A 26,646-nucleotide genomic window follows, 5' to 3' on the forward strand; every position below is an offset into this window, starting at 1 on the left:
GCAAGGCCAGAATCTTGACAGCATTGTGTTACCTGTTGTCCACAGTGACAAATTTAGATTCTGTTGAAGTCTTTGGTGAAAGAATAACTAGAAATACTACATTTTATTGCAAGTGCGCTTCTTTAAGATACTAATTCGACTGGAAATGCTTTGCCGGTCTTTGCTAATAATACCCATAATATTTTCAACAGTATATCACTGCGAGCAATGCCACAGGAGACACTTCCTTAAGCCAACATGACACGCAACACCCGTATCTTTTCAGTAAACAAGCTCAGATTATCACAAACTTTGTCATTATGTTTCATCAGGTTAAAATTAATGCCAAGTGTCTAAGCTCCTAAATGAGGTCCCTTGCCAAAATAACTTTTTACATAGACACCTTTCGGGTGTGGCCCCAGTGAATAGTACAAGACGCCAACAAGTTTCTAAGAAATAGAATGGTGTGATTATTTTTTTAATGAATCAGATCAAGGAACAGATGAAGTATCGCTAACAAACTGATGACTGCACCACTTTTAGTCTCGTTGCCTACATTAGTTTGCAGTGCCGTAACTATTAGTTAAAACCCTAAAACGACTTCCAAAATTATCTCAGCCAGTCAATGCACCATTTGTAACCGTAAAGACTGAGGCAAATAAATGCACCATATGGGACCAGAGGCCAGGGTAAATGCAGCATGGGACAAAGGACTCTCACAATTGACCTCTCGAGCATGCTGTTGGCAGCTCGCAATTAGAAGGTGCTGAAAACACCACACTTGATTTTGGCCCGTTTGCTTTGACGGATGCAAAAATTAGGCAGGGTTCCTTCTGTGCATCAACACCCGATAAACATGTGGGCATTTGGTCAGGACTCAGCCAGGAAACCTAGGTGTTCAGCCATAACTCAGTCGCACCTACGTCTCTCAGTCGGAAGGGTGTGGGATCCTTCTCTGGACACTTGAGCACAGTATCGACGTTGACACTGCCAAGTGTAGTGCGGAGGGAAAGAGATGTTTTCTTTCCAATGAGATTTTAAACTGAGGTCCCATGTATCCCCTCAGCTGGAAGTGAAATATATTATATTACCATGTGAAAAGGAGACTACTGTGACTAATACTTTTCCCTCAACCAGCATCACTACAACAGGTCATCTGAACATTACCTCATCATCTTAAATTTGTGAACAAAGTGGCTGCAACACATGCCTCTATTGCAGCACTGCACTGCACTTCAATTTTACTTGATACTAAATAGTTTGTGATGGACTTAGAGGACGTTGAAGGTGCCACACTGACAGCAAGTTCTTTATTTCTTGCAGCCATAAATGAGCAACACTCAATGTTTAGGTTCGGACAAGGAATGGTCATGTCAAGTTCCCAAAAGGCTACAAAGAGCTGTTCAAATATATGCAACTGTGAGGTACCACTTTGGGTGAGTAGACTAAGCAAACATAGGAGGGTGGAAGGAAAGAGTTGAAACACACAAAGTTAAAAATGTACTACAAATCTGAAATCTCAAGAGAGAACACTGGATATACGTAGCAGCTCTTACAACATCTGAGAGAAAAGACAGGTTAATGTTTTGAGTAGAGTCTTAGTGGAAAATGCATCTCAAGTTGATGTATGAACCTGTTTTTTTTCATATAAATTATGAATCTCTTGGAGCCCATGTTCATTTCCATGGATGGCAGTACCCCAACAGTTCATTGTTTTCCTACTTATTTCAATGGCCTTGATCTGGGAGCCATGATGTGGAGATGCCAGCATTGGACTGGGCTGGGCACAGTAAGAAGTTTCACAACACCAGGTTAAAGTCCAACGGGTTTATTTGGAATCACGAGCTTTCGGAGTGCTGCTCCTTCATCAGATGAGTAATGCACTCACCTGATGAAGGAGCAGCGCTCCGAAAGCTCGTGATACCAAATAAACCTCTTGGACTTTAACCTGACGCCACGAGACTTCTTACTTGACCTGGGAATTGGATTACTTGTAGCATGAGAAAAGTTCTATGAAGAAAACACACAGCATTTCTAACAAGACAGTATCAGTAACCTCAATATGTCATGGTACATCTGTTCTACTTAGGAACAACATTCACATTTTCTACATGCAATCAATTATCTTCCTCCCAAGGCAGCAAGAAATTTGAATTCCTCATTTGGCTCCAACGCAAATCCACAGAGGGAGCAGATGACGATTCACCACTACATCTGATCTGAAAATGGAAATTCCTTTGATTTCACTGGATAATTTTCTTTTTCCAGAAACAAAGAAACCTGCTTCAGAGCTGGAAAATATTCAATTAAATGTTCATATCCGAAAGAACTACTCAAGTTATATTTAGCGCCTGGTCAAAAGAATAAGACTATTAAAAAAAACCACAGGAAACTGGAGAAGCAATGCATCAAGGAAAATGGAAAAGCCTACCCAATGAGATGATAAACGTAGTGTTTGGCTCTACACTAGAAGGTCATGGATATGATTCAGAATCTGCATTGATTTTGTTTGCAGGTAATAAAAGATGGGGCAAACTAATTGGGTTTAGCAGCTAAAGATTGGGAGAGCACAAAAATATATCAGTGGTTCCCACCAGCTCCTATTCTGGAAAGCCACCTTGTGCAAACATTTGGGCAAAAGTGGGTCCAGACACAACTTGAGTCCTCCACTATGAAACTGTTCACCATACAGCTGGCCACAAAAACACTGAACACCTGGACTCAACACTCACATTTAGAGAATGGCACTTGAGAAGCTGGCATGTTCAGGAGCAATGGATGTGGGGAGGCCAATTACGGAAAATATTAAAACTTCAAAGTGTTGTAATTCCAAGAATTATAAATTGGATAAGCACTTAAAGCACTAGGTAGGTTCAATAGCAACATTTTAAAAAAGCATTTGGATAAGCATACGGATAGGAAAGGATTAGAGGGATATGGGCCAAATGCAGGTAATTGGGACTAGCTGGGAGGGCAGCAGAATGGACTGCTGGGCTGAAGGACCTGTTTCCATGCTGTATTGCTCTATGATTCCAAGTGAAAAAAAAAATGGTAGGACACACAGGGAAGAGTGTGAGGGACTGGGACTTCCCGCACAGGGAAGAGTGTGAGGGACTGGGACTTCCCGCACAGGGAAGAGTGTGAGGGACTGGGACTTCCCGCACAGGGAAGAGTATGAGGGACTGGGACTTCCCGAACTGTTCTTGCTAACAGTTGGGGCAAACGCAAACATTGCTTCTCTGCTGTAACCATTGTAAGAATCTAATGTTTCTACTGCCTTGTCCAATGGTTATACTTCAACTGATGTCACTAAACCAGATTACTTGGTCATTGTTTTCAGGACCTGGCTTTGCACAAAACTGGCTGTGTTTCCTACTTTACAACAGCAACTACGCTTCAAAAGGAGCTCATCTTTCAATTAGGACTCTTACAACTATTCAGACTCAACATAAAGTTCAACAATCTCAAACCATGGCTACTGATCCTTTTTTTTTTTAAGACGGTGATAATGTTTCTGCTGTTCATTAAATTGCCTTCCAACCTATCACAGGCTTTCTTTTGTGGTCTTCCTCTGCCACTTCCTCCCATGCACCTATTTGTACAGTGCTTGGTTAAATTATGTTATACATCTAGAACATAGAAAAGCTACAGCACAAACAGGCCCTTCGGCCCACAAGTTGCGCCGAACAATTTCCTTACCTTCTAGGCTCATCTATAACCCTCTATCTTACTAACCTCCATGAACCTATCCAAAAGTCTCTTAAAAGACTCAATCGAATCCGCTTCCACCACCCTGCATGACATCTGCAATGTCTTGATTTGATTTATTGTCACATGTATTAGTATACAGTGAAAAGTATTGTTTCTTGCGCGCTATACAGACAAAACATACCATTCATAGAGAAGGAAAGGAGAGAGTGCAGAATATAGTGTTATTCATTGCTAGAGTGTCGAGAAAGATCAACTTAATGCAAGGTAAGTCCGTTCAAAAGTCTAATGGCAGCAGGGAAGAAGCTGTTCTTGAGTCGGTTGTTACGTGATCTCAGACTTTAGTATCTTTTTTCCCCGACGGAAGAGGGTGGAAGAAAGTACGTCCGGGGTGCGTGGGGTCCTTAATTGTGCTGGCTTCTTTGCCGAAACAGCGGGAAATATAGACAGAGTCAATGGGCGGGAGGCTGGTTTGCGTGATGGTTTGGGCTCCATTCACGACCTTTCGTAGTTTCTTGCGGTCTTGGGCAGAGCAGGAACCATTTCAAGCTGTGATACAACCAGAACTTCCAGTTGTGACAAGAAAGTTCGGACCCGAAACAATAACTCTGTTCTCTCTATCTGAGAATTTCCTGCATTTTCCCTTTGTACTTCAAAAGTATTTCATTGGCTGTAAAGTGCTTGGGGCGTGCTGCGGTTGTGAAAGGCACTATATAAATGCAGCACTTTCTATCTAGAAACTGTTGCAATGTCACAAATTGTTCATCATTTAGCTGCCGTGATACAATTTAACCGAAGTAAAGTATGCAACATCTAGAGCAACAATGAAGCAGCAACCATAGCACAGTGCTCGACTCCCAAAGTTTACTGGTTACCGTTTCAAATTGCAGGGTTGTCTTAGTTAATCCTTGGTCAATCCCTTAGCTTTGTGTGAGACTCCTGCATGTAGTTAGTGTAAATTACATTTCACTTAAACTAAATTAGCAGATGAGAACCACCCAGAGGCCATGGAATACAGCACTTGAAATTCCAGGAAATATTTTCCAGAGTTCCTGAAAATCAGGGCAATTAATTTTGAATTAGCCAGCTAGTGATTTATAAATAAACAGGATTCAGTCAAGTGACAGGGGTTAGAGTGTTTGGGTCACATGAATGGAAATCTACAGTCCATAATAGGTCTGTTATGAGTCCATATTATTCCCATTCAGAACAGGCAGTAGGGAATTTCAATCACACTAATGTCTGTGAACTACATTTATTACATTAAGTAAGATGAAGATTAAATACCTGGTCAAAGAGTTAGGTTGTAAGGAGTGCCTTAAAGGAGGAGAGGTAGGAAGAGTAGGGAGAAGTATAGGGAGGGAATTTCAGAGCTTAGGGCCTATACAACTTGAGGCTAGGTAACAGATATCATCGCTTCTCGGCCTTTTGGCTAAGATCAAGTGTAGTATGGTCGGCAGCCCATGGTCGGCCGCACTTGGTCGAGGTCATTAGGTTACACTGAAGCTTCATATGTTTCATATGAAGCAATTTTTTAAAGCGGCATCTCGGCCTTTTGGCTAGGATGCAGATGAGCTCAAGTCTTGGAGGAGGAACCTCCCCCTTCTCCAATCAGCTTGGCTCATGTAGATCAGGCCCAGGACAGGGTGGTTTGGTCGCTCGCCCTGTCTTGTCAGCCTGGATCTGAAATGTCTCAACTTGTTGAGACTCTGAATTGGATTTGATTTGATTGAATTGGAAAAGTATTAAAAAAAAACAGATATCAGAAACATATACTTTGAAACCATAATGAGCATTTACACTGCATCTTTAATGTAATAAAACATCCCAAGCCAAAGTCACAGTTGCAGCAAAATTTGATACAGAGACATATAATGAGACCTTAGGATAGGTAAAGATTAAATACCTGGTCAAAGAGCTAGGTTTGGTGGCACAGTGGTTAGTACTGTTGCCTCACAGCACCAGGGATCTGGGTTCAATTCCCGGCTTGGGTAATTGTCTGTGAGGAGTTTGCACATTCTCCCTGCGTCTGCGTGTGTTTCCTCCAGGTAGAATCATAGAAACCCTACAGTGCAGAAAGAGGCCATCTGGCCCATCGAGTCTGCACCGACCACAATCTTACCCAGTCCCTACCCCCATATCCCTCCACATTTACCTGCTAATTCCTCTAACCTACGCATCTCAGGACACTAAGGAGCAATCTTAACATAGCCAATCAACCTTACCCACACATCTTTGGTGCTCCAATTTCCTCCCATAGTCCAAAAAAGACATTCAGATTAGGTGCATTGGCCATGCTAAATTCTCCCTCAGTGTACCCGAACAGGCGTCAGTGTGTAGCAACAAGGGAATTTTCACAGTAACTTAATTGCAGTGTTAATGTAAGCCTATTTGTGACACTAATAAATAACTAAAAAACAACTGTTAGGTGTGTCTTAAAGGAGAGATGGGAAGAGTGGGGAGAGGGAGGGAATTTTGGAGCTTAGGGACTATACAACTTAAGGCACAGCTGCCAATGGCAGAGTAATGAAAATCAAGGACATGCACGAGGCCAAGATTGGAGGAGTGCAGAGATCTCAGAGGGTTGTCAGAGAGTAAAGAGACTGAAAGGGACAAGGCTATAGAGAGATTCAAAAATCAGAATGAAAATTTTAAAATCAAATCTGTTCCAGTCTGGGCACAAATGTAGGTCAGTGAGGGCAGAAGAAATCGGCACACAGAACTTGGTGCAAGTTAGGATACGGCACCAGAACTTTGGACAACTGGTACTCCCAAAGATCCTGTCAAGGTATCATCCCAATACACACACTTTGTTTCAAAGATCAGAATGGGTCTTTTTTTTGTAGGTTTTAAATTACGCCACGCTGAAAGAACGTTGCCCCTGGCTTACAAGTTAAATATTTCATTTCAAATGACTGTGCCACCAGAGGACCTTTGCTTGATGAAGAGTCAGGCACCAAAAGCAAACAGATGGCCAGAGATTACTGCTTATACATTAATGGTAGAAATGGTTCATATTTCAATTGCCTATTGCAAAGCTTTCAGGTGATTAACAAATGAGTCCACTCTCGCATAAAAGTAAAGACAACAAAATTGTAGAGCGTCATGGTCCCCAGTTCCCTCCTTCACACAGCCTGAACCATGAGAGGAGGCCAAGAGGAGCTTGAAACAAGATCAATCTCTCATTTAATATCCTTCCAAGACTCAGTCAAAATTTGCTGCAAAAGATTGCAGATTCTTCTGTTCTGAATAGTGTGCAGAAGCCAAGCATTGCACTGCCGTTAGCATTCACTTCTGTATAATCATCTTGCTTGTAAGTAGCTCCACGCGTCCATTTTAACCTGAACACAAAGGCCCGATGGTGTTGTACGTGCAAACCTTTAGCATAAGCAAGACGACATGAGGAGCATGTGGTACCTGGTTTGACGGTCTATTTTTGAAGAATAATTCAGAGTCAAATGACACTATTTTGTTCACAACATGCAAAGAACTGCAGGTGTTGGCTCACAGGAGTTGTACACTTCTCACAGCTGACTCCTCCACCTTCTTCCGTCAGGAAAAAGATACGAAAGTCTGAGGTCACATACCAACCGACTCAAGCACAGCTTCTTCCCTGCTGCCATCAGACTTTTGAATGGACCTACCTCGCATTAAGTTGATTCTTCTCTACGCTCTAGCTATAACTGTAACACTACATTCTGCACTCTCTTGTTTCCTTCTCTATGAACGGTATGCTTTGTCTGTATAGCGTGGAAGAAACAATACTTTTCACTGTGTACTAACACATGTGACAATAATAAATCAAATTAAATCTTAGACATGACGACAAAGTATGATTGCTAAAGAAAAATCTGCTCTGTAAAATTCCCCCACAGAGAAGCTTAACACCCACTGTACTTGTCTCACAGTACACTCAGTAATACATTTAAATCCAGCATCTTACATCTATGCTTTTCCTTCAATCTTTCAAAACTTTACTAGCAATTTTAGTCATTCTAATTGGCTAGCTTGCTTGTAACTTTGGTTGATGGGCATGCTTGACTGCCAACACCAATATGGCTTCTGCAACATTTCCCAACAGATTTGTTTCAATTAGAATTTATTCCTTTGGAACGGATTAGATAAGAAGAAAGAGGTGATCCACCCAACTCCCTCCCCCACCCTCTGCAAAACTGCTGAATCGTCAGAATTATCTACCTACATACTTCTGGTTGATCCTGACACCTGGAGAAGTGACAGTGAAGCGTATCGGGGAAAATGCAGTGAAACCAGTGCTCTGAAAATGTGCAATAAAAAAGCTGAACCGCATGATGGTGCGGGCAACTGACTTAGAGCTTCATTGTGTTCATGGCTTTTCAGAACAAAACATTTTGTGCATTACTGTTTCCTGTCACAAACACTCTGGTACACCCATATAAACTCCTTCATATGTAAATCAGACAAGCCACATAGGAAAGAACAATAAAATGCAAAACTGCTACTTCAATCGTGTTTTGAAGCTACAACACTGAAGAATTGTCACAGATCTCTCCAACTCATAGTAGGAAAGCCCCCCCCCCCCCCCCCCCCCACCCGCCTGCCCTGAACCCCCAACATACCAGATACTGAAGCGCTGGGTTTATACTTCACAGGGCACTGAAGAAGCATTGTCCTGTCAGAATTGGCATGAGACAGTAAACTGAGACCCCATCTGCCTTCTCAAGTGTGCGCAACAGATTCCATAACACAATCTCAAAGACAAGGCGAGTCCACTTGATGCCCACACCAACACTGAACCCTCAACCAACATTACTAATACAGGTTATCTGGTCAGTAATCTCACTGCTGCTTGTTGGACCTTGCTGTGCATAAATTACAACATTACAACAATGATTTCAATTGGTAAATATTCTATTCACTTCCTTTTTGGATGCCCTGAAGATGTGAAAGGTTCCATATACATGCAAGATCTTTAATTGCTTCCTGATGTATCCCCTTAATGATATATAGCTATATTATCATGACAAGCCTCTTCATCAAATACCTTATCAACATCAACATGTACAATATTCACTCTATTCCTCTTATCTATACAAGCTAATTTTCAAAAAGATTTCAAATCAACTAATCAAACACAACCCACTTTACAGAAATCCAAGCAGAGCATCCTTATTTAATCCACACCTTTCAATCTTACATTAGGAACTTAAAAGTTCAAAAGGGTAAATAGTGAAAGATCTTTTTCGTGTATCACAGCTTGGTATGGGGCTCCTGCTCTGTCCAAGACTGCAAGAAACTACAAAAGGTCATGAATGAAGCCCAGTCCATCACACAAACCAGCCTCCCATCCATTGACTCTGTCTACACTTCCCGCTGCCTGGGAAAAGCAGCCAGCATAATCAAGGATCCCACGCACCCCGGCATACTCTCTTCCACCTTCTTCCTTCAGGAAAAAGGTACAAAAGTCTGAGGTCACGTACCAAATGACTCAAGAATAGCTTCTTCCCTGCTGTCATCAGACTTTTGAATGGACCTACCCTTATATTAAGTTGATCTTTCTCTACACTCTAGCTGTGACTGTAACACTACTTTCTGCACCCTCTCCTTTTCTCCTCTATGTATGGTATGCTTTGTCTGTATAGTGTGCAAGAAACAATACTTTTCACTCTATACTTATACATGTGACAATAAATCAAATCAAAAATCAATATTGACCAAATTGGGGAGAGAAAGAAGAATTAACTGAGAATTACCAAGAGAAGAATGAAGAGGAAAGTTAATATTTTTTAAATTTTAAACATTATTAGGACGTGGAATGCTGAACTGCAGCTCGCTATTGAGACAGTTCCTACAGCTTAGTTTAAAATAAAATTGGACTGACATTTGAAAAGAAATATAAAAGGGACATAGAAAAAGTAAATTGTTCCAATCGAGGAGTTAGTCCTGGAGATATGCACGGTAATCTCCTTCTGTGCTGTATTTTTGTTGAGTCTCATAACTGCAACAGCAATGCAAGCTCTGAAAATTTGCACTGAACAAGACCCTATAACACATGGAGGAAACAGGTTTGTTTTGCAAAAAGTAGCTCATTGTGTGGGTGCAACAGAGGGGAAATCTAAAAACTGTTCACAGTAAGAGTAATTAAAGGTTAATTCTTGATTATAGATATGTTCTCCCACAAAAACATGTATTCGCAAGCAGTCAGCAAACATCTAAAAGCTTTTTAAACAATATCGGAGTTCTAATTATAAAATTGGGGGGTTGGGGGGGGAAGAGGAATTGAACTCTACAAAGAACGGCTCACAATTTGGGGTCTCACTTGTGACCATTATTCAGTGGCTCTGATGGGAAACCGTGCAAATGGGATGACAGGAGAGGACTGGATTGAATTCAACTGCAACTACCCTTATGAAAACATAGCCTGCTAACGCACAAACTCATTCAAGAATGGGGCGGCACGGTGGCACAGTGGTTAGCACTGCTGCCTCACAGCGCCAGGGACCCAGGTTCGATTCCCGACTTGGGTCACTGTCTATGCGGAGTTTGCACGTTCTCCCCGTGTCTGCGTGGGTTTCCTCTCAGAGTCGGAAAGATGTGCTGGTTAGGTGCATTGGCCTGAACAGGCGCCGGAATGTGGCGGCTAGGGAATTTCATAGTAACTTCATTACAGTGTTAATGTAAGCCTTACTTGTGACTAATAAATAAACTTTAACTTTTGCATGTAGGTTTGAGAGACCTGGCAGCCATGAAACTATAACCCAAAGGTGGCATGTGACGGGTGTTCTAAAACTCCTGAAATCCATGATTTCACAAAAAACAAATTAAAAAAGGATCATATCTCCAATTGAAGGAATGTGTCACAAGAACATAAAAAAGATAATGGGGGGGGGGGGGGGGGGGGAGAGTAGACCATATGGCCCCTTGAGCCTGCTCCACTATTCCCAATTTCAGAGCTGATCTTCTGCATCAGCTCCATTTCCCTGCCTGTCCCCCCCACCTCTGGATTCCTGATAGCAAAAACCTATTGCTCTGTCCTGAATACCACAACCCTCTGCGGTAGACAATGCCAAAGATTCAAAACCCGAGTGAAGAAATTTCTCCTCACCTCAGTCCTAAATGATTGCCCCCCTTACCCTGAGAATGTGCCCATGTGTTCTAGATTTCCCAGCCAGTAAAAACAACCTCTCAGAGTCTATCCTGTGAAATCCCTTCAGAGTCTTGTATGTTTCAATCCAATCACCTCTCGCCCTTCTTTACTTTAAAGAGTATATGCACAGTTTACTCAACCTCTCATAAGACAACCCTCTCCCCCAGGAACCAATCCAGTAACCCTCTGCACTACTATCTTCAAGACAAGAACATCCATCCTTAGATATGGAGACCAAAATTCTGTACAGTACTTTACAACAAAGAACAAAGAAACAGCACAGCAACAGGCCCTTCGGCTCTCCAAGCCCGCACCGACCATGCTGCCCGACTGAACTAAAACCCCCTACCCCTCCGGGAACCATATCCCTCTATTCCCATCCTATTCATGTATTTGTCAAGATGGACCTTAAGAGTCACTATCGCATCTGCTTCCACTACCTACCCCGTGGTGAATTCCAGGCACCCATCACCCTGTGTAAAAAAAACTTGCCTCGTACATCTCCTTTAGACCTTGCCCCGAGCACCTTAAACCTGTGCCCCTAGTAATTGACTCTTCCACCCTGGGAAAAAGCTTTTGACTATCCACTCTGTCCTTGCCTCTCATAATCTTGTAAACTTCTATCAGGTCACCCCTCAACCTCTGCCGTTCCAATGAGAACAAACCAAGTTCCTCCAACCTTTCCTCATAGCTAATGCCCTCCATACCAGGCAACATCCTGGTAAATCTTTTCTGTACCCTCTCCAAAGCCTCCACATCTTTCTGGTAGTGTGGCGACACTATATTCCAAGTGTGGCCTAACTAAGATTCTATAAAGCTGCAACATAACTTGCCAAGTTTTAAACTCAATGCCCCAGTCGATGAAGGCAAGCATGCCGTATGCCTTCTTGACTACCTTTTCCACCTGCATTGCCATTTTCAGTGACCTGTATACCTGGACACCCAGATCCCTCTGCCTATTAATACCCTTAAGGGTTCTGCCATTTACTGTATACTTCCTATCTGTATTAGACCTTCCAAAATGCATTACCTCACATTTGTCCGGATTATACACTATCTGCCATCTCTCTGTCCAAGACTCCAACCAATCTATAGCCTGCTGTATCCTCTGACGGTCCTCATCGCTATACGCAATTCCACCAACCTTTGTGTCGTCCGCAAACTTACTAATCAATCCAGTTACATTTTCCTCCAAATCATTTATATAAAAAAGTCCCAGCACTGAAGCCTGAGGAACGCCACTTGTCACAGCCCTCCATTCAGAAACACACTCTTCCACTGCTACCCTCGGTCTTCTTTGACAGAGCCAGTTCTGTATCCATCTTGCCAGCTCACCTCTGATCCCGTGTGACTTCACCTTCTGTACCAGTCTGCCATGAGGGACCTTGCCAAAGGCCTTACTAAAGTCCATGTAGACAACATCCACTGCCCTACCCATATCAATCATCTTCGTCACTTCCTCGAAAAACTTGATCAAGTTAGTGAGGCACAACCTCCCCTTCATAAAACCAGGTGTGATCTTACTAAAGCCCTGTACAACTGAAGCAAGGTGTCCTTGTTCTTGAACTCCAATCTCCTTGCAAGAAAACCCAACATGTCATTTTTCTTCCCAATTGCTTGCTGCATCTGTACACCTTTCCTTGTAGAAGTATGCCCATATCTCTAAACATCGATATTTCATGCCTTTTTAAAAAAATTCTGCTGTACTATTCTTATTGCCAAGGAATAACCTCACAGTTCTCCACATTATAATCCTTTGACCACCTTATTATCTGCTTACTGAACCCATGTGTTTCTCTTTTCTCAGTTAACATTCTACTTAGTTTTGTATTGTTAGAAACTTTGGTGCAAAATTCTTGATCACTTGATAGACCAGAGAATCAGACAGACACTCTTCCAAAGCTGATCAGTTCCAAAATTTGGCCAATGAAAGTTGGCTAGTTGACCCTGCATTTCTAAACATTGACTGGGAAATTGCCAGGATTAGTTACAGAAGTCAAACAAAACTTCTTAAAATTTTCATTTGCTTTATTTGAAATGGCTAAAGAAAGAACTCGCAAATAGTTCCCAAGGCTTCAAGATGCCCCAAAGCACCTCACAACCAATGAAGTACTTTTCAAATATAGTCTCTGTTGCAGTGTGAAAAATGCAGCAGTCAATTTGATCACGGCAAGTTCCCACAAGCAACAACGTATTAATGACTGAGTGATAAAAATTAGCTAGAATATCAGGTGAAGGTTTCTGGTTCTTTCATGGGATCATTTGCCTCACCCGAGAGGCATTTTATCTGAAGGACAGCACCTCCAATGGTCTAAATATGGCACTGAAGTATTTGCCTAGACGTTTGTGCTCAAGTCCTGGAGAGGGACTCAAACTCTCAACCTTCTGACTCAGAGACAAGAGTGTTACCAGCTGAGCCACAATAGACCAATAATTAGATAACTGTGGTTAACTTAATAAATGAAATAATGTTTCTATTGAATACTACTGTGAAACTCATCTTTGGAAAAATAGATTTTTTGAACAAATTGTATTGATTTTGTAGACTCAATCACACACAATCTACCTCAAAAAATCTTTCCTACAGCAATGATAAGTCAGTGCCTGCTCGATGGGGAGGGGAGTATTGCAGGCAGGGCATATACTTTCAAATCTAATTATTGGGATTGAGATTAATTTCATATCACTGCTATGCAGATATTTCGGAACGTTGGGATAGAAGCAAGCAGCTGTTAGGCACAGATGATGTGAAGGGACAGCTGAACGAACAGTACAAGGAGACAAACACACAAGCCTAAACCATCAACACATTAAATAATAGGTTACGATATCAACATGCTGACCAGCGCTAAAACAGTGACTGGCTGCCCATTACAGAATGTGCCAGACATATCAAGCTCAGGGGATTTCTGTAATGGATGGCAGGTTCACCAGATCACCCGTACACCCAAGCGACAAGTTAAAATTCTAACGCAACGTCCCTACATCAGCAACAAAATTCAAGCATCACTCCAGCAGTAGTTGTAGTTAGTTCAAAGTTATTTTTTTTGGAAGTGCAGTATTTCACTCTGAAGTTGACGCTTCAAGATCCAGCCAGTTATCAAGGAGTGGTCCAAGGGAAGCACAAGTACACAAAGTCTCCATTGTTGGACTTGAATCATTTAGATAACGCGTAGCACACACGAAATTCACTGGATACAAGAAAACAAATCTGAAGTGTTACGAAATTGTTGTGTATGTATCTAACCAATGTTTATTTGAAGGTAGCTACAAACGCGCATTACTAAAGCCTTTGGCATTCTGTATACCAGGGTGGTGATTTGGGGATCACAGGATATGAACCTCAAATTATTGGGAAATGTCCAGACTTCCATGCAGTGCAACACAAATGAAAACTAGAAAAGCAACTAGTTTGTTTTGTACATCGAGAAACAGCTGGAATTGCAGAACACTGACATCAGGGACAGAGAGTTCTAGAATCCCATGCAATAAAAACACAATTTGATTTATTAAGTCACTGTAAACAAGTGGCCTGAACATAAATTTTCCTTCTCTTAAAAAATAAAGCACAGCAGCTTTGATGCAGAGTGCCACAGTGATGGGAGTCAGGTCAAGACCTTTCTTGGATACTGGGCTGGAAGGTACCAGAACTAAATGCAGGTGACTATAAAATAGGTGGGATAGTAAGTTGCAATGAGGAAATAAGAGGTTTACATATGGATAGGTTAGGTGAATGGGTCAAAATGTGCAGATGGAGTTTAACATGGATAAGCGTGAGGTTATCCATTTTGGTCAGAAAAATGGAAAGGCAAATTATCTAAATGGGAGAGACTTTGGGGTGCTTCGGTGCAGAGGGATCTGGGTACCCTTGTGCACGAGTCACAGAAAACGGGTATGCAACACCAGAAAATAGGAAAGCAAATGGAATTTTGGCATTTATAGCTAAAAGAATAGAGCATAAAAGTAAGGAAGTGTTGCTGCAGCTATACAAGGCATTGGTGAGACTGCAGTACTTTGCATGGTTTTGGTCCCCTTATTTGAGAAAGGATGAAGTGGCATTAGAGGCAGTCCAGAGGAGGTTCACTAGTTTGGCTCCAGAGATGAGGGGTTTGTTTTACGGAGATAGATTGAGCAGTTTAGGTTTGTACTCTCTGGGGTTTAGAAGAATGAGAGGAGATCTAATTGAGGTACATAAGATGATAAAAGGTATAGACGTAGAACAGATACTTCCTCTTATGGGGCAATCTGGAACAAAGGGTCATAGGTTTAGGATAAGGGGTAGCAGATTCAAAATTGAGAGAAGTAATTTCTCCTCATCTCTAAGGGTCGTGAGTCGGTGGAATTCCCACTACCCAGAGCATGGTGGATGCCAGGACAGAGAGTAAATTTAGGACAGATTTGTTATTAGTAATGGGTTGAAGGGTTATGGTGAATGGGCCGGAAAGTGGAGTTGAGGCTGAAATGAGGTCAGCTATGACTGTACTGAATAGCGGAGCAGGCTCGAGGGGCTGAATTGCCTACTCCTGTCCCTAGTTCTTATGTTCTTCACTTAGCTCGGTCACCCTTTTCATTTCCTCACAAAAAGCTGCCCACCTTCTTGATACTGTGCCCATGAAGGAATATAGAGGATCGGATGAAGTAAAAATAATGCTGATAGATCATTACTATTTTCTCAGGCAGTCTGAAGCCTGGATCATTGCTATGGTATTTGGCTGCTAACTTTGCCTGTCCACTTCAAGGACTCTGTTGAAACCCAGGTAATCAAAGCTGCTTACAAATTAATGAGGTCCAGAAGTCAGGAGGCCAAAATGCGATGATTGGCTTTCTTCCTCTTTGGAAAGAAAATATTCAGTCCCACAGACCAGTCAAGCAACAGTCTGTCTCTCTCAACCTCCACCCTCCCGCCCCACCACCACCACCCCCACCCCTTCCATGTGGAACACTAGTTGGGAGCAGAACTGAAGATGGCTGGGACAGAGGATGTACTCTGGGTGAGGGACTTCAATGCTCATCACCACAGGTAGCTCAGTAGCACCACTACAGACTGAGCTGGCCAAATCCCAAAGGATGGAGCTGCTATACTGGGTCTGCGGCAGGTGGTGAAGAATCCAGTGAAGGAAAAGCTACTTGCCCTCCTCCTCAACAATTGCTGTCACAGATAAGTTTGTCCATGACTATTTTAGTAGAAGTGACTATCACATAGTCCTTGTTGAAACAAAGTTCCACCTTGACAATTAGGATAGCTTTCATCGTGTTGTGTGGCACTATCACCATGCTAAATTTCGAACAGCAACTCAAAACTGGGTATCCATGAGACATTGTGGGTCAGAACAATAGAATTGTACTCAACCACAATTTGTAATCTCATGCCCAGTATACTCTCACTCGACCATTACCCTCAAGCCGGGGCATCAAGCCTGGTTCATTGAGAGTACAGGTGATCATACCAGGAGCAGCCCCAGACATACCTAAAAATGAGGTGCCAACCTGGTGAAGTTACAACACAGGACTATTTGTGTGCCAAACAGCAGAAGCAGCAAGTAATAGTTGGAGCTAAGTGATTCCACAACCAATGGATCAGGTTACAGCTCTTCAGTACCGCCACATCCAGTTGTGAATGGTAGTGAACATTTAAGCAACTAACCGGAGGAGACAGCTCCACATTAACCACCATCCTAAATGATGGGAGAGCCCAGCACATCAGTGAAAAAGATAAGGCTGAAGCATTTGTAACCATCTTCACCCAGAAGTACCAAGTGGGGTGATCCATCTCTGCCTCCTCATGAGGACCCAATCACAGATGCCAGTCTTCAGCCAATTTGGTTCACAACACATGATATCAGGAAACAACTTAAGGCACTGGGTACCAAAAAACTATGGCCTTGACAATATCCCAGCAATACAGTGGTCCAGGACTAGCCATGCCAGCAACACTGGAACCTGACAGCACAGAAAATTCCTCAGGTATGTCACAGAAAGCAAAACAAATCTAACCTGACCAATTACCACCCTTATTCTTGGTCATCAGCGGTGCTGTCAAACGGCACTTACTCAGCAATAACCTGCTCACTGACACTGGGGGAGGCTCTCTCCACTGGTTAGAGTTAACCAGGAAGATGGTTGGGGTTATTGGATGTCAATCATCTCAGTCCCAGGACATCACTGAGGAAGTTCCTCAGGGTAGGCCCAGCCATCTTCAGCTGCTTCATCAATGACCTTCCGTCTATCATTGGGTCAGAGGTGAAGATGTTCACTAATGATTGCATGATGTACAGTGCCACTCATGACTCCTCAGCTCTTGAAACAGTCCATGTCCATGTGCAGCAAGACCTGGACAACATTCAGGTATGGGCTGATAAGTGGTAAGTAATGTCCGTGCCATACAGTCACCAGGCTATGACCATCTCCAACAAGAGAGAATCCAACCATCGCCCCTTGACATTCAATGATATTACCATCACTGGTTCCCCCACTATCAACATCCTGAGTTATCATTGACCAGAAACTTAAAAACACCATCATATAAATACTGTGGCTACAAGAGCAGGTCAGAGACTGGAAATTCTGCAGAGAGTAACTCACTACTGTACTCCCCAAAGCCTGTCCACGATCTAGGTGGTGGCGGTCATGGGCTTGGAAGGTGCTGTTGAAGGAGGCTTGACAAGTTGTTATTATGCATCTTGTAGATAGCACACACTGCTGCCAGTGTGTATTGGTGATGGTGAGAATCGGATGCCAAACAATTCGGATGCTGTGTCCTGGATAGTGTCAAGCTTCTTGAGTGTTGATTTGTGCTCTGTGCCGTGTTAGGAGGACTCACGGGTCTATCAGTGAGCATTCCAGCTCCTGGTCACTAGCCAGCACCCTAGAATGGACTGGTATGACGCTTACCTGTAATACTGTCACTTACTTTCCAGGTTTAAAGAACGTCCACCTTGCAATTAAAGTATTGGAGGGCTGACAGTGCCTGTGGAATGGCACTCCAACATGAGGGGCTGGGAAATGTTAATGGAATAGTAGATAAATAATTTAACTTACCAATTCTTTTCTTATGTGGAGACAGGCGGAGTGGGGGAGAAAGCAAAGGAAGAGGAGTGGCAAACAAAACAAGTACACTTTATACTATCAGAGCCAACCCTGAAATATATCTTCTCCAGCAGGTACTGCAAAGTTAGGACAAGTTTTATTTCATTTAAATTATAGCCTGAGAGACCCCCCTCCCCCATATGACATCTAACCCTGAAGACACTTGCATCAATAGGGAAGAGTTTCAAGCATTCTAATTTGCTTGTTTTTATGACTAGAACAGCCAGACAACAGCAATGTTAGTATGTGATGTGAAGTTAGAAGTCCTTGGATCGTCTATTTAGATTTCAATAATATATGCGACATTGACACTCTGCCTGATGTACCACATATTATCAAGTCATCAACTATACGTGTTAATGGATCTTTGAGACTTGAAGCAAATGAGATCTCATCTGGAATGTACTCAGTCCGAATAAAAGGGGCAAGATCACGCCGAATCTATTTTCTAGATTCGCTGAGGTTACAGATCTAGTATTCAAGGGTAAGACAGTGGGTTGTATCTACTTGTAGGGTCTCCTCAAGTAACTTCAGGACTGATTCTCAAGCCCATGGGACAGATAGCAAGTATAGGTTGTGGTTATTAAGCAAAAGATAGATGCCCATGGTGAGTTGTCTGACTAGAATGTACTTCCAGTGGAAAATTGGCATGCAAACTGGCTGGTTTTTTTTATTTATGGGATGTGGGCGTTACTGGCTGGGTCAGCATTTATTGCCCATTCCTGAGGGCAATTAAGAGTCAATCACATTGCTGTTTGGAGTCACATATAGGCCAGACCATGTAAGGATTACAGATTTCCTTCCCTAAAGGATATTAATGAACTAGCTGGGTTTTTGTGACAATCGACAATGGTTTCATGGACATCATTACACTTTTAATTTCAGAACTTTATTTGAATTTCAACTTTACCATCTGCCATGGTGGGATTCAAACCCAGGTCCCCGGAGCATTACCTGAATTAGTAAGTAGTCCACTACACCACTGCCTCCCCAGTTTGCCTACATTACAGTGACTGTGCTCCAATGTGATTTGTGATACATCATGTGTTTTGTGACACTTAGCCACCTGTGCTTCACATACTACTACAGCATAGTAGGGGGATGTTTGATCCAGCATGCCTGTACTGGCTCTCTGATAGAGCTCTCCACTCAGTCCCAGCCTTTTCTCCACACTTTACAATATTCATAGAGTCAGAGGTTGACAGCATGGAAACAGGCCCTTCGATCCATGCTGCCCTTTTTTTTTAAACCTCTAAGCTAATCTCAATTGCCCGCATTTGGCCCATATCCCTCATCCCCTTCTCTTTTCATACTGTCTTCAAACAAAAATTTCCCATACTATATCCTTTTCATTTTTTGATGGTCCAAATGTGTTACTGATTTACCAACCTGCGGAAATAGGTTTACCTTTGTTACCTTATGCACATTCCTTACCCCCCGCCCCCCCATAACTTCAGAACACAATCAGACTTTCTTTGTGTTCGAATGGAAGGTTCCCCCATTTTTCTATCTTTCCTCATGACTAAAGCCTCTCACATTAATGTTGTCTCCATAAAGGTCTTCTGCATCCTCACCTTGGTCTTGACAGCCCCCTGAAAGTAATCTGCTGAAATTCTGAAGATATAAGTGCGCCCTTAGTAAAATAATCTATTAATGTAGGCTCGGCCTGCAGAAGCAGAAAAACAAAATATTTTAATTACAGTCTAAACAACTACCTGTAGAGATTCGGCACTGCCCATTTGCTTTCGTACTCTGCCTAGTTATGAAACCTTAAACCTCATACTATTGTTTTCTCGTATATAAAGTTTTTCCCCTTAATTTAGGGAGTCTTTTCAAGTAGCATTTCTGTCTTTATTTTCCCGACCCAGGTTTATTGTTTCACATTTCTCCAAACTAGTAATCTTTCCATGTCTGCCTGATATCATTTACTGTTCTTTACTCAGTTAAATCAGATTCACGGTTCTGCTGCTGTAACATTTGATACTGGATGTTTATGCCTTAGTCCAGACGAAATGCTATTTGGGAACAGCAAAAATCCTAATCATACTCCTAGGATTCTGCTAATAAAATGATCTCTTAACCAACATTACATTGTGGACATTTATCTCACTGCTCTCTATGGGCCCTTGCTGTGCACAAAATGGCTGCCAGTTTGTCTTGCAATGCAGAAAAGGCCACATTTTAATATCTGCAAAGTACTTTGGGTCATCCTGAACTTGTGAACACGATATAAACACAAGAATTAACTTTTCTATACTCTTTAGCCTACTACTCATCCATTTGCTGCCTGGTTTCTTTTAATACAGTGCATCTATCCATAGAATCCCTCAAGTGCAGAAGGAGGCCATTCGGCCCATCGAGTCTGCACTGACCACAATCCCACCCGGGCCCTCTTCCCATAACCCCACACATTTACCCTACTAATCTCCCTGACACTCGGGTCAATTTAGCATGGCCAATCCACTTAACCCGCAAATCTTTGGACTGTGGGAGGAAGCTGGAGCACCCGGACGAAACCCACGCAGGCACAGAGAGAATGTGTAAACTCCACACAGACAGTGACCCGCGGCCGGAATTGAACCCGGGTCCCTGCCGCTGAGAGGCAGCAGTGCTAACCAGTGTGCCACCGTGCTGCTTCTCAGGAGCATTATGAAATAAAATATGAAACCGAGCAACAGGAGGAGATATTAGATCAGATGACCAACAGTTTGGTCAAAGAAGTAGGTTTTAAGGAGTGTCTTAAAGGAGGAAAGCGAGTTAGAGAGCTGGAAAGGTCTGGCAAGGGAATTCCACAGCTTATCACCAATGGTGAAGCAATTATAATTGGGAATAAACAAGTGGCTAGTGTTAGAGGGGTGCAAAAATTGCAGCTGGTTGCAGGATTGAAGCAGACTAAAGATAGGGAAGGTGAGGCCAGAAAGCGATTTGAAAAACAGGAGCCAGTGAAGGTCAGTGAGCACAGGGATGATTGAGGGTGTGTCTGGGGGAGAAGGATTAAGATTGGGTGCAAGTTAGGAGATGGGTAGCAGAGTTTTGTATGATTTGAAATTTACAGAGTCAAGAATGCAGAAGGCAATTTCAATATTTCTGAAAAATAGACATTTTTTGTGGAAGTTTTTTATCTTGTACTCATTAGGACAATTCGCAAGAATACCAAACGTAAAGGGAACAACAATTTACATGGTGAGAAGAGACTGCTGATTGGTTCGCAAGTGGATTCTAGGTTATGTCATGGAAAATGCACCAGTTGATGGTGACTGACAATTAACTGCCAACCACTGTTTGAAATTTAAACCAAGCAACTTGACTGATTGGTCAAGGCATTGCCCTGAGGAATGACCAAGCAAATGGCTGTCACCTACAATGAGAGTCACCACTAACAGGATGCTGCCATGGGGGGAGAGTGACTGCCCTTGACATCAAAGCAGCATTTGACTGAGTATGGCATCAAGGAGACCTAGCAAAACTGTAGTCAATGGGAATCAGTGGGAAAACTCTCCACAGTTTGGAGTCATACCTGGCACAAAGAAAGTTGGTTGTGGTGATCGGAAGTCAATTATCTCAGCTTAGGGCATCACTGTAGGAGTTCCTCAGGGCAGTGGCCAAGACCCAACCATCCTCAGATGCTTCATCACTGACATTCCTAAGGTCAGAAGTGGGGATGTTCACTGATGACTGCTCAATGTTCAGTATCATTCACGACTCCCCAGATACTGAAGCAGTCCATGTCCAAATGCAGCAAGACCCGAACAATATCCAGGCTTGGGCTGACAAGCGGCAAGTTACATTCACATCACACAAGTTTCAGGCATCTCCAACAAAGAGAGGATCTAAACATTGCCCCTTAACATTCAATGGCATTAGCATCATTGAATCCCCCATTATCAACATCCTGGAACCAGAAAATGAACTGGACTAGCCATATAAATACTGCGACTACAAGAGCAGGTCAGAGGTTAGGAATCCTGCAGCGAGCATCTCACCTCCTGACTCCCCAAAGCCTGTCCACCATCTACAAGGGACAAGTCATGCGTGTAATGGAATACTCTCCACTTGCCTGGACGAGTGCAGTTCCAACAACACAAGAAGCTTGACACCATCCAGGACAAAGCAACCTGCTTGATTGCTACCTCTTCCACAATCATCCACTCCCTCCGCCATTGACAAACAGTGGCAGCAGTGTGTACCCTCTACAAGATGCACTGTCACAACGCAGCAAGGTTCCTTAGGCAACACCCTCCAAACCGACAACCACCACCATCTAGAACAAGAGCAGCAGATGCTTGGGAACATCATCACCTGGAGGTTTCCTTCCAAGTCACTCATCCTGACTTGGAAATATATTGCCGTTCCTTCATCGTCGCTGGGTCAAAATCCTGAAACTCACTCCCTAACAGCACTGTGGCTGTACCTAGGCCTCACGAACTGCAGCAGTTTAAGGAGGCAGCTTATCACTGCCTTCTCAAGGGCAAACACAGTAAGAAGTTTAACAACACCTGGTTAAAGTCCAACAGGTTTACCCCAGTCCAACGCCGGCATCTCCACATCCTTCTCAAGGACAACCAGGGATGGCAATAAATGCTGTTCTAGCAGCAACGCCTACTTCCCATAAATGAATTTTTTAAAACGTAAATAAGAGCATGTTTTTTGTCAGCAATGCTCTTGTTTTTATGCTGTCACCTGGAAAACCCCATTAAATCCCTGCCCAGGAATTATTATGCCGTTTACAGGAACACAGAAATTGGTAGATGAAACAAAAACCTGGGTTAGAATCAAAGAATCCCGACAGTACAGAAGGAGGCCCATCGAGTCTGCACCAACCACATTCCCACCCAGGCCCTATTCCCGTAACCCCACATATTTACTCTGCTAATCCCCCCTGACACTAAGGGGCAATTTAGCATGGACAATCAACCTAACCCGCACATCTTTGGACTGTGGGAGGAAATTGAAGCACCCGGAGGAAACCCACACAGATACGGGGAGAATGTGCAAACTCCATACAGACAGTGACCTGAGGCCAGAATTGAACCTGGGTCCCTGGTGCTGTGAGGCAGCAGTGCTAACCACAGTGCCGCCTGGTTTATCCAGTTCACCTTCTACCATCCTGGTAGTCCAATGGAACAATGGGAATGGGCTTGCTGACCAATCACAGCAATAAATAGGAAGCACCAGAACACACCCAGACATAATCCAAGGAAACCAAAAGAGAAAACGCTTGAAAATCTCAGCAGGTCTGGCAGCATCTGTCAGGAGAGAAAACAGCTGATGTTTAGAGTCCAAATGACCCTTAATGGGTCTCCTTACAGATGCTGCCAGACCTGCTGAGATTTTCCAGCGTTTTCTCTTTTGGTTTCAGATTCCAGCATCTGCAATAATTTGCTTTTATGCTATAATCCAAGAAAAACCCCAGTGGCAATGAGGTTTGAGAACCATAGGTCCAAAGTTTCCTGTTCCTCATCCAAAGCAATTAACATGGCATTTCTCAAATAATTGATATACCCAAAATGTTATTTTCTAAAAATCTTCAAGTGTGCTGTTTCCCAGTCAACTGTTGTACAGTTCAGACTTTCAACAACTTTCTTAATACAGTCGCGCAGGCTCCCATTCGGCCCATTATACGTGCTAGCTTTTCAACTGGAGCTATCTACTCTAACCCTTGTTCCCCCACTCTTTCCCCATATTATTTTCGAAAATTATCAACCAATGCTTTTGTGTGTGGACGAACAGTAAGCATCACAAACCTCAATAGCTGCGCGCAGTCTTAACTCCCCAAAACAAAGAAAAACATCATATTGGGTTTCAGTGCGAAATGAATGTTACAAAAGATAAACAAGGAATTTCAGGACAGTAACCTTCTCATGCAACTCCAAACATAATTGAGTTTCACTGTCATTCTTCATGATCATCTCAATCCACCCGGTAAGGTCAGGTATCATTATTCATGTATCCATCATAGTCAGGTATCCATTATTCTCAATTAGAACATAGAACAGTACAGCACAGAACAGGCCCTTCGGCCCACGATGTTGTGCCGAGCTTTGTCTGAAACCCACATCAAGCTATATAGAATTGTATTCTGGAATTTATAGTCATCAACATCTAATATCACAATCATTAATCCTTAAACAAAGAAATTAGCATCACTGCATGGAGCATCTTTGGTGAACATCTGTCACATCACCCATTGGGGAAGAGGAACAAATTAAATATTATAATCTCCTCGGCCCAAAATCACCTCCACATACTCAGCAGTTCTAACAGTGCCAGAAACTCAGGGTATGCCTTAATGCGATTGTTTTTTTAATAAATTCCTCCAGCTATAGCACTGCTACCTCACGATTCCAGCCTCCGGTCACTGTCCGTGTGGAGTCTGCACATTCTCCCCATGTCTGCCTGGGTTTCCTCCGGGTGCTCCGGTTTCCTCCCACACTCCAAAGATGTGCATTAGGTGGATTGGCCAAATTGCCCCTTAGTGTCAGGGAGATTACTGGGACAAATAAATGGGATTACAAGAATAGGGCCTGGGTGGGATTGTTTTCGATACAGACTCGATGGACCAAATGGCCACCTTCTGCACTGTAGGGATTCTATGATTCTCAACTTATAAACTAATACTGTGATATTTGTTACTACAGCCCACTTAACATTTTTACAAGAAAGAAAGACTCCATTTCATCCTGGAACCATTAAAGGAACTGAAACAGGCTACTCGGTCCACTTGTGTTTGTGCCAACTCTCTGAAATCCCACTCCCCATCACACCAGCCTGCATTAAGGGTTATGTGCAGGCGAGTGGTGTTAATGCCACAATCAGGTCAACGTGCTGTTATTGAATGGCAGAGCAGGCTCGAGGGGCCAAATGGTCGACTCCTGCTCCTATTTCTTATGATGGCTGAAAAGTAAAAAGCTCAAACCACATCACAGGCAATGTTCGATTCATCAGAGGCCAATAACCCGCTGAGTAAACTGCAGCAGCCATTTTACACACAGCAAGATCCCACAAAGCACAAATGAGAGGAATGCTCTTTGCATGACCACTGAAGGAGAGAAGTTGGTTAGGCCAACAGGGGAACTTCTCTGCTCTTTGTCAAAGTGCCATTGAAACTGGCAGGAGACTCAATTCAACATCTGGTCCAAAACAACCCCCCACTCCCCACCCTAGGGATGTACCACTCCACCAGTTAGACACTGGAGAGTGGGTGGCAGCCAAGATCAAGATTTTTTTTCCCCCCAAAAAAAGTGGTTGAAAACCCCCTGAATGTGGCATATCACCAACTGGCCCCAAACAGACACCATAAAACCAAAAACAAAACCAAAAACTTAAAACACTGCCCAGAAATAAAAGCTTGCTGTAAACATTGACAGCTTATGATTGAAATTATTAGTGTTTCAGTCCAACATGTTAACCAGACAGAAGAACTCCAGGAAACTCTAATATAAATTACACATCTTTTTTTTAAAAATCCATCTGATATGATAAATATGAAGTTTAAATAGAGCATTGAGGCCAGGGAGGAAGGCAAATGTAGCAAACACTGGATGTAACCCAGGCCTGAAGTGGTTACAATGTAGCCCAGGCTGTTTGGTGTTTTAAATGAAAACACATTTAAAAGGCCAGCGCTTTGTTTCCGCTTACCTGGGCTTCCACCCCGGCCACTTTGACAGGGAAGATCTGAGGCAGCAACACGACCATTTTCAGCGGGATCCTGTTCATGCCTCGCCTTGCAGCGGCGGCTGCCGGCTCCATGCCAAGCTCCCAGCCCCGCAGCCTGCTCTCCCGGCCGCTGCTGCCTGGCGGCTCCGGGGAGACTTCCAGCGCCGCCGCTGCTGCTGCCCGCCGAGTCCCGCCCCCTTCGCCTCCTCCCCATTGGCCGCCCGCCTGCCTCCGCGTCCCCATTTAAAACTTTCCCAACTCCCCATTGGCCGGCGCGCCTGTCACTCAGCCTCATCCCCCAGCGCCTGGCGTCACGCGCCCCCGCCTGCCAGTCCCAGCCTCGCGTTTGCACAGGGTGGGGACCAGGCGCACAGCCTTGTTTTTCTGCAAAGAAGGAAAAGCATCGGCTTGCCCATCGTACACCCGCCTGGCCTTTCCTCTCAGCTCCCTGTGTGTCTATGCCTTCTGATCCAGCAAACATGGGGGATTCCCCTCACACAGAATTCCTGACCATTGCTTTTCTCTCTTCCCCCTTCCACTTCCAACCTTATTCTGATTGCACGTTTCATTGAATCCCTACAGTGCAGAAGGAGGCCATTCAGCCCATTGAGCCTGTGCTGACACCCAGACCCTATCCCCGCAACCTCAGGTACTTACCCTGCCGCTCCCATCTGACACTAAGGGTCAATTTAGCACAGCCAATCCACCTAACCTGCATGTCCCTAAAAGAGGCCTAACGTGCATGACTTTGCAATCAATCTGGCCTAGCCTACAGGTTGGTGTGGTTTCCAGTTCTATTCCAAGGATAATAAAACCTTAAGATGTAGGAGCAGAATTAGGCCATTTGGCCCATCCACCAGTCTGCACCACCATTCAATCATGGCTGATAAGTTTCTCAGTCCCATTCTCCTGCTTTTTTCTCCGTAACCTTTGATCCCCTTACCAACTGAGAACCTATCTCTCTCTGTCCTGAATTCACTCAATGACCTGGCCTCCACAGCCCTCTGTGGCAATGAGTTCCATAGATCCACCATCCTCTGGCTGAAGAAGTTCCTCCTCATCTCAGTTCTGAAGGATCATCCCTTTATTCT

General features: G+C 43.4%; 1 protein-coding gene and 1 pseudogene across 2 annotated transcripts in view; one reads left to right on the top strand and one right to left on the bottom strand.

The window, feature by feature from the left end:
• The window catches only part of wbp1la (WW domain binding protein 1-like a), a 95,563-nt gene extending 69,799 nt beyond the window's left edge, over positions 1–25,764 (bottom strand). Inside the window, exon 1 of one of the 2 annotated variants that reach the window (XM_078223159.1) lies at positions 25,538–25,764. In XM_078223159.1, coding sequence (XP_078079285.1) covers positions 25,538–25,648 — 111 coding nt within the window. In that variant the 5' untranslated portion in view covers positions 25,649–25,764. The remainder of the gene's footprint in view (positions 1–25,537) is intronic. The other variant, XM_078223161.1, reaches the window with a different exon arrangement.
• On the top strand, positions 5,100–5,314 carry LOC144501029 (U2 spliceosomal RNA; annotated as a pseudogene).
• Positions 25,765–26,646: the final 882 nt, after the last annotated feature.

Source organism: Mustelus asterias, chromosome 11 (assembly GCF_964213995.1).
Source record: "Mustelus asterias chromosome 11, sMusAst1.hap1.1, whole genome shotgun sequence".
NCBI classification, from domain to species: Eukaryota; Metazoa; Chordata; class Chondrichthyes; order Carcharhiniformes; family Triakidae; genus Mustelus; species Mustelus asterias.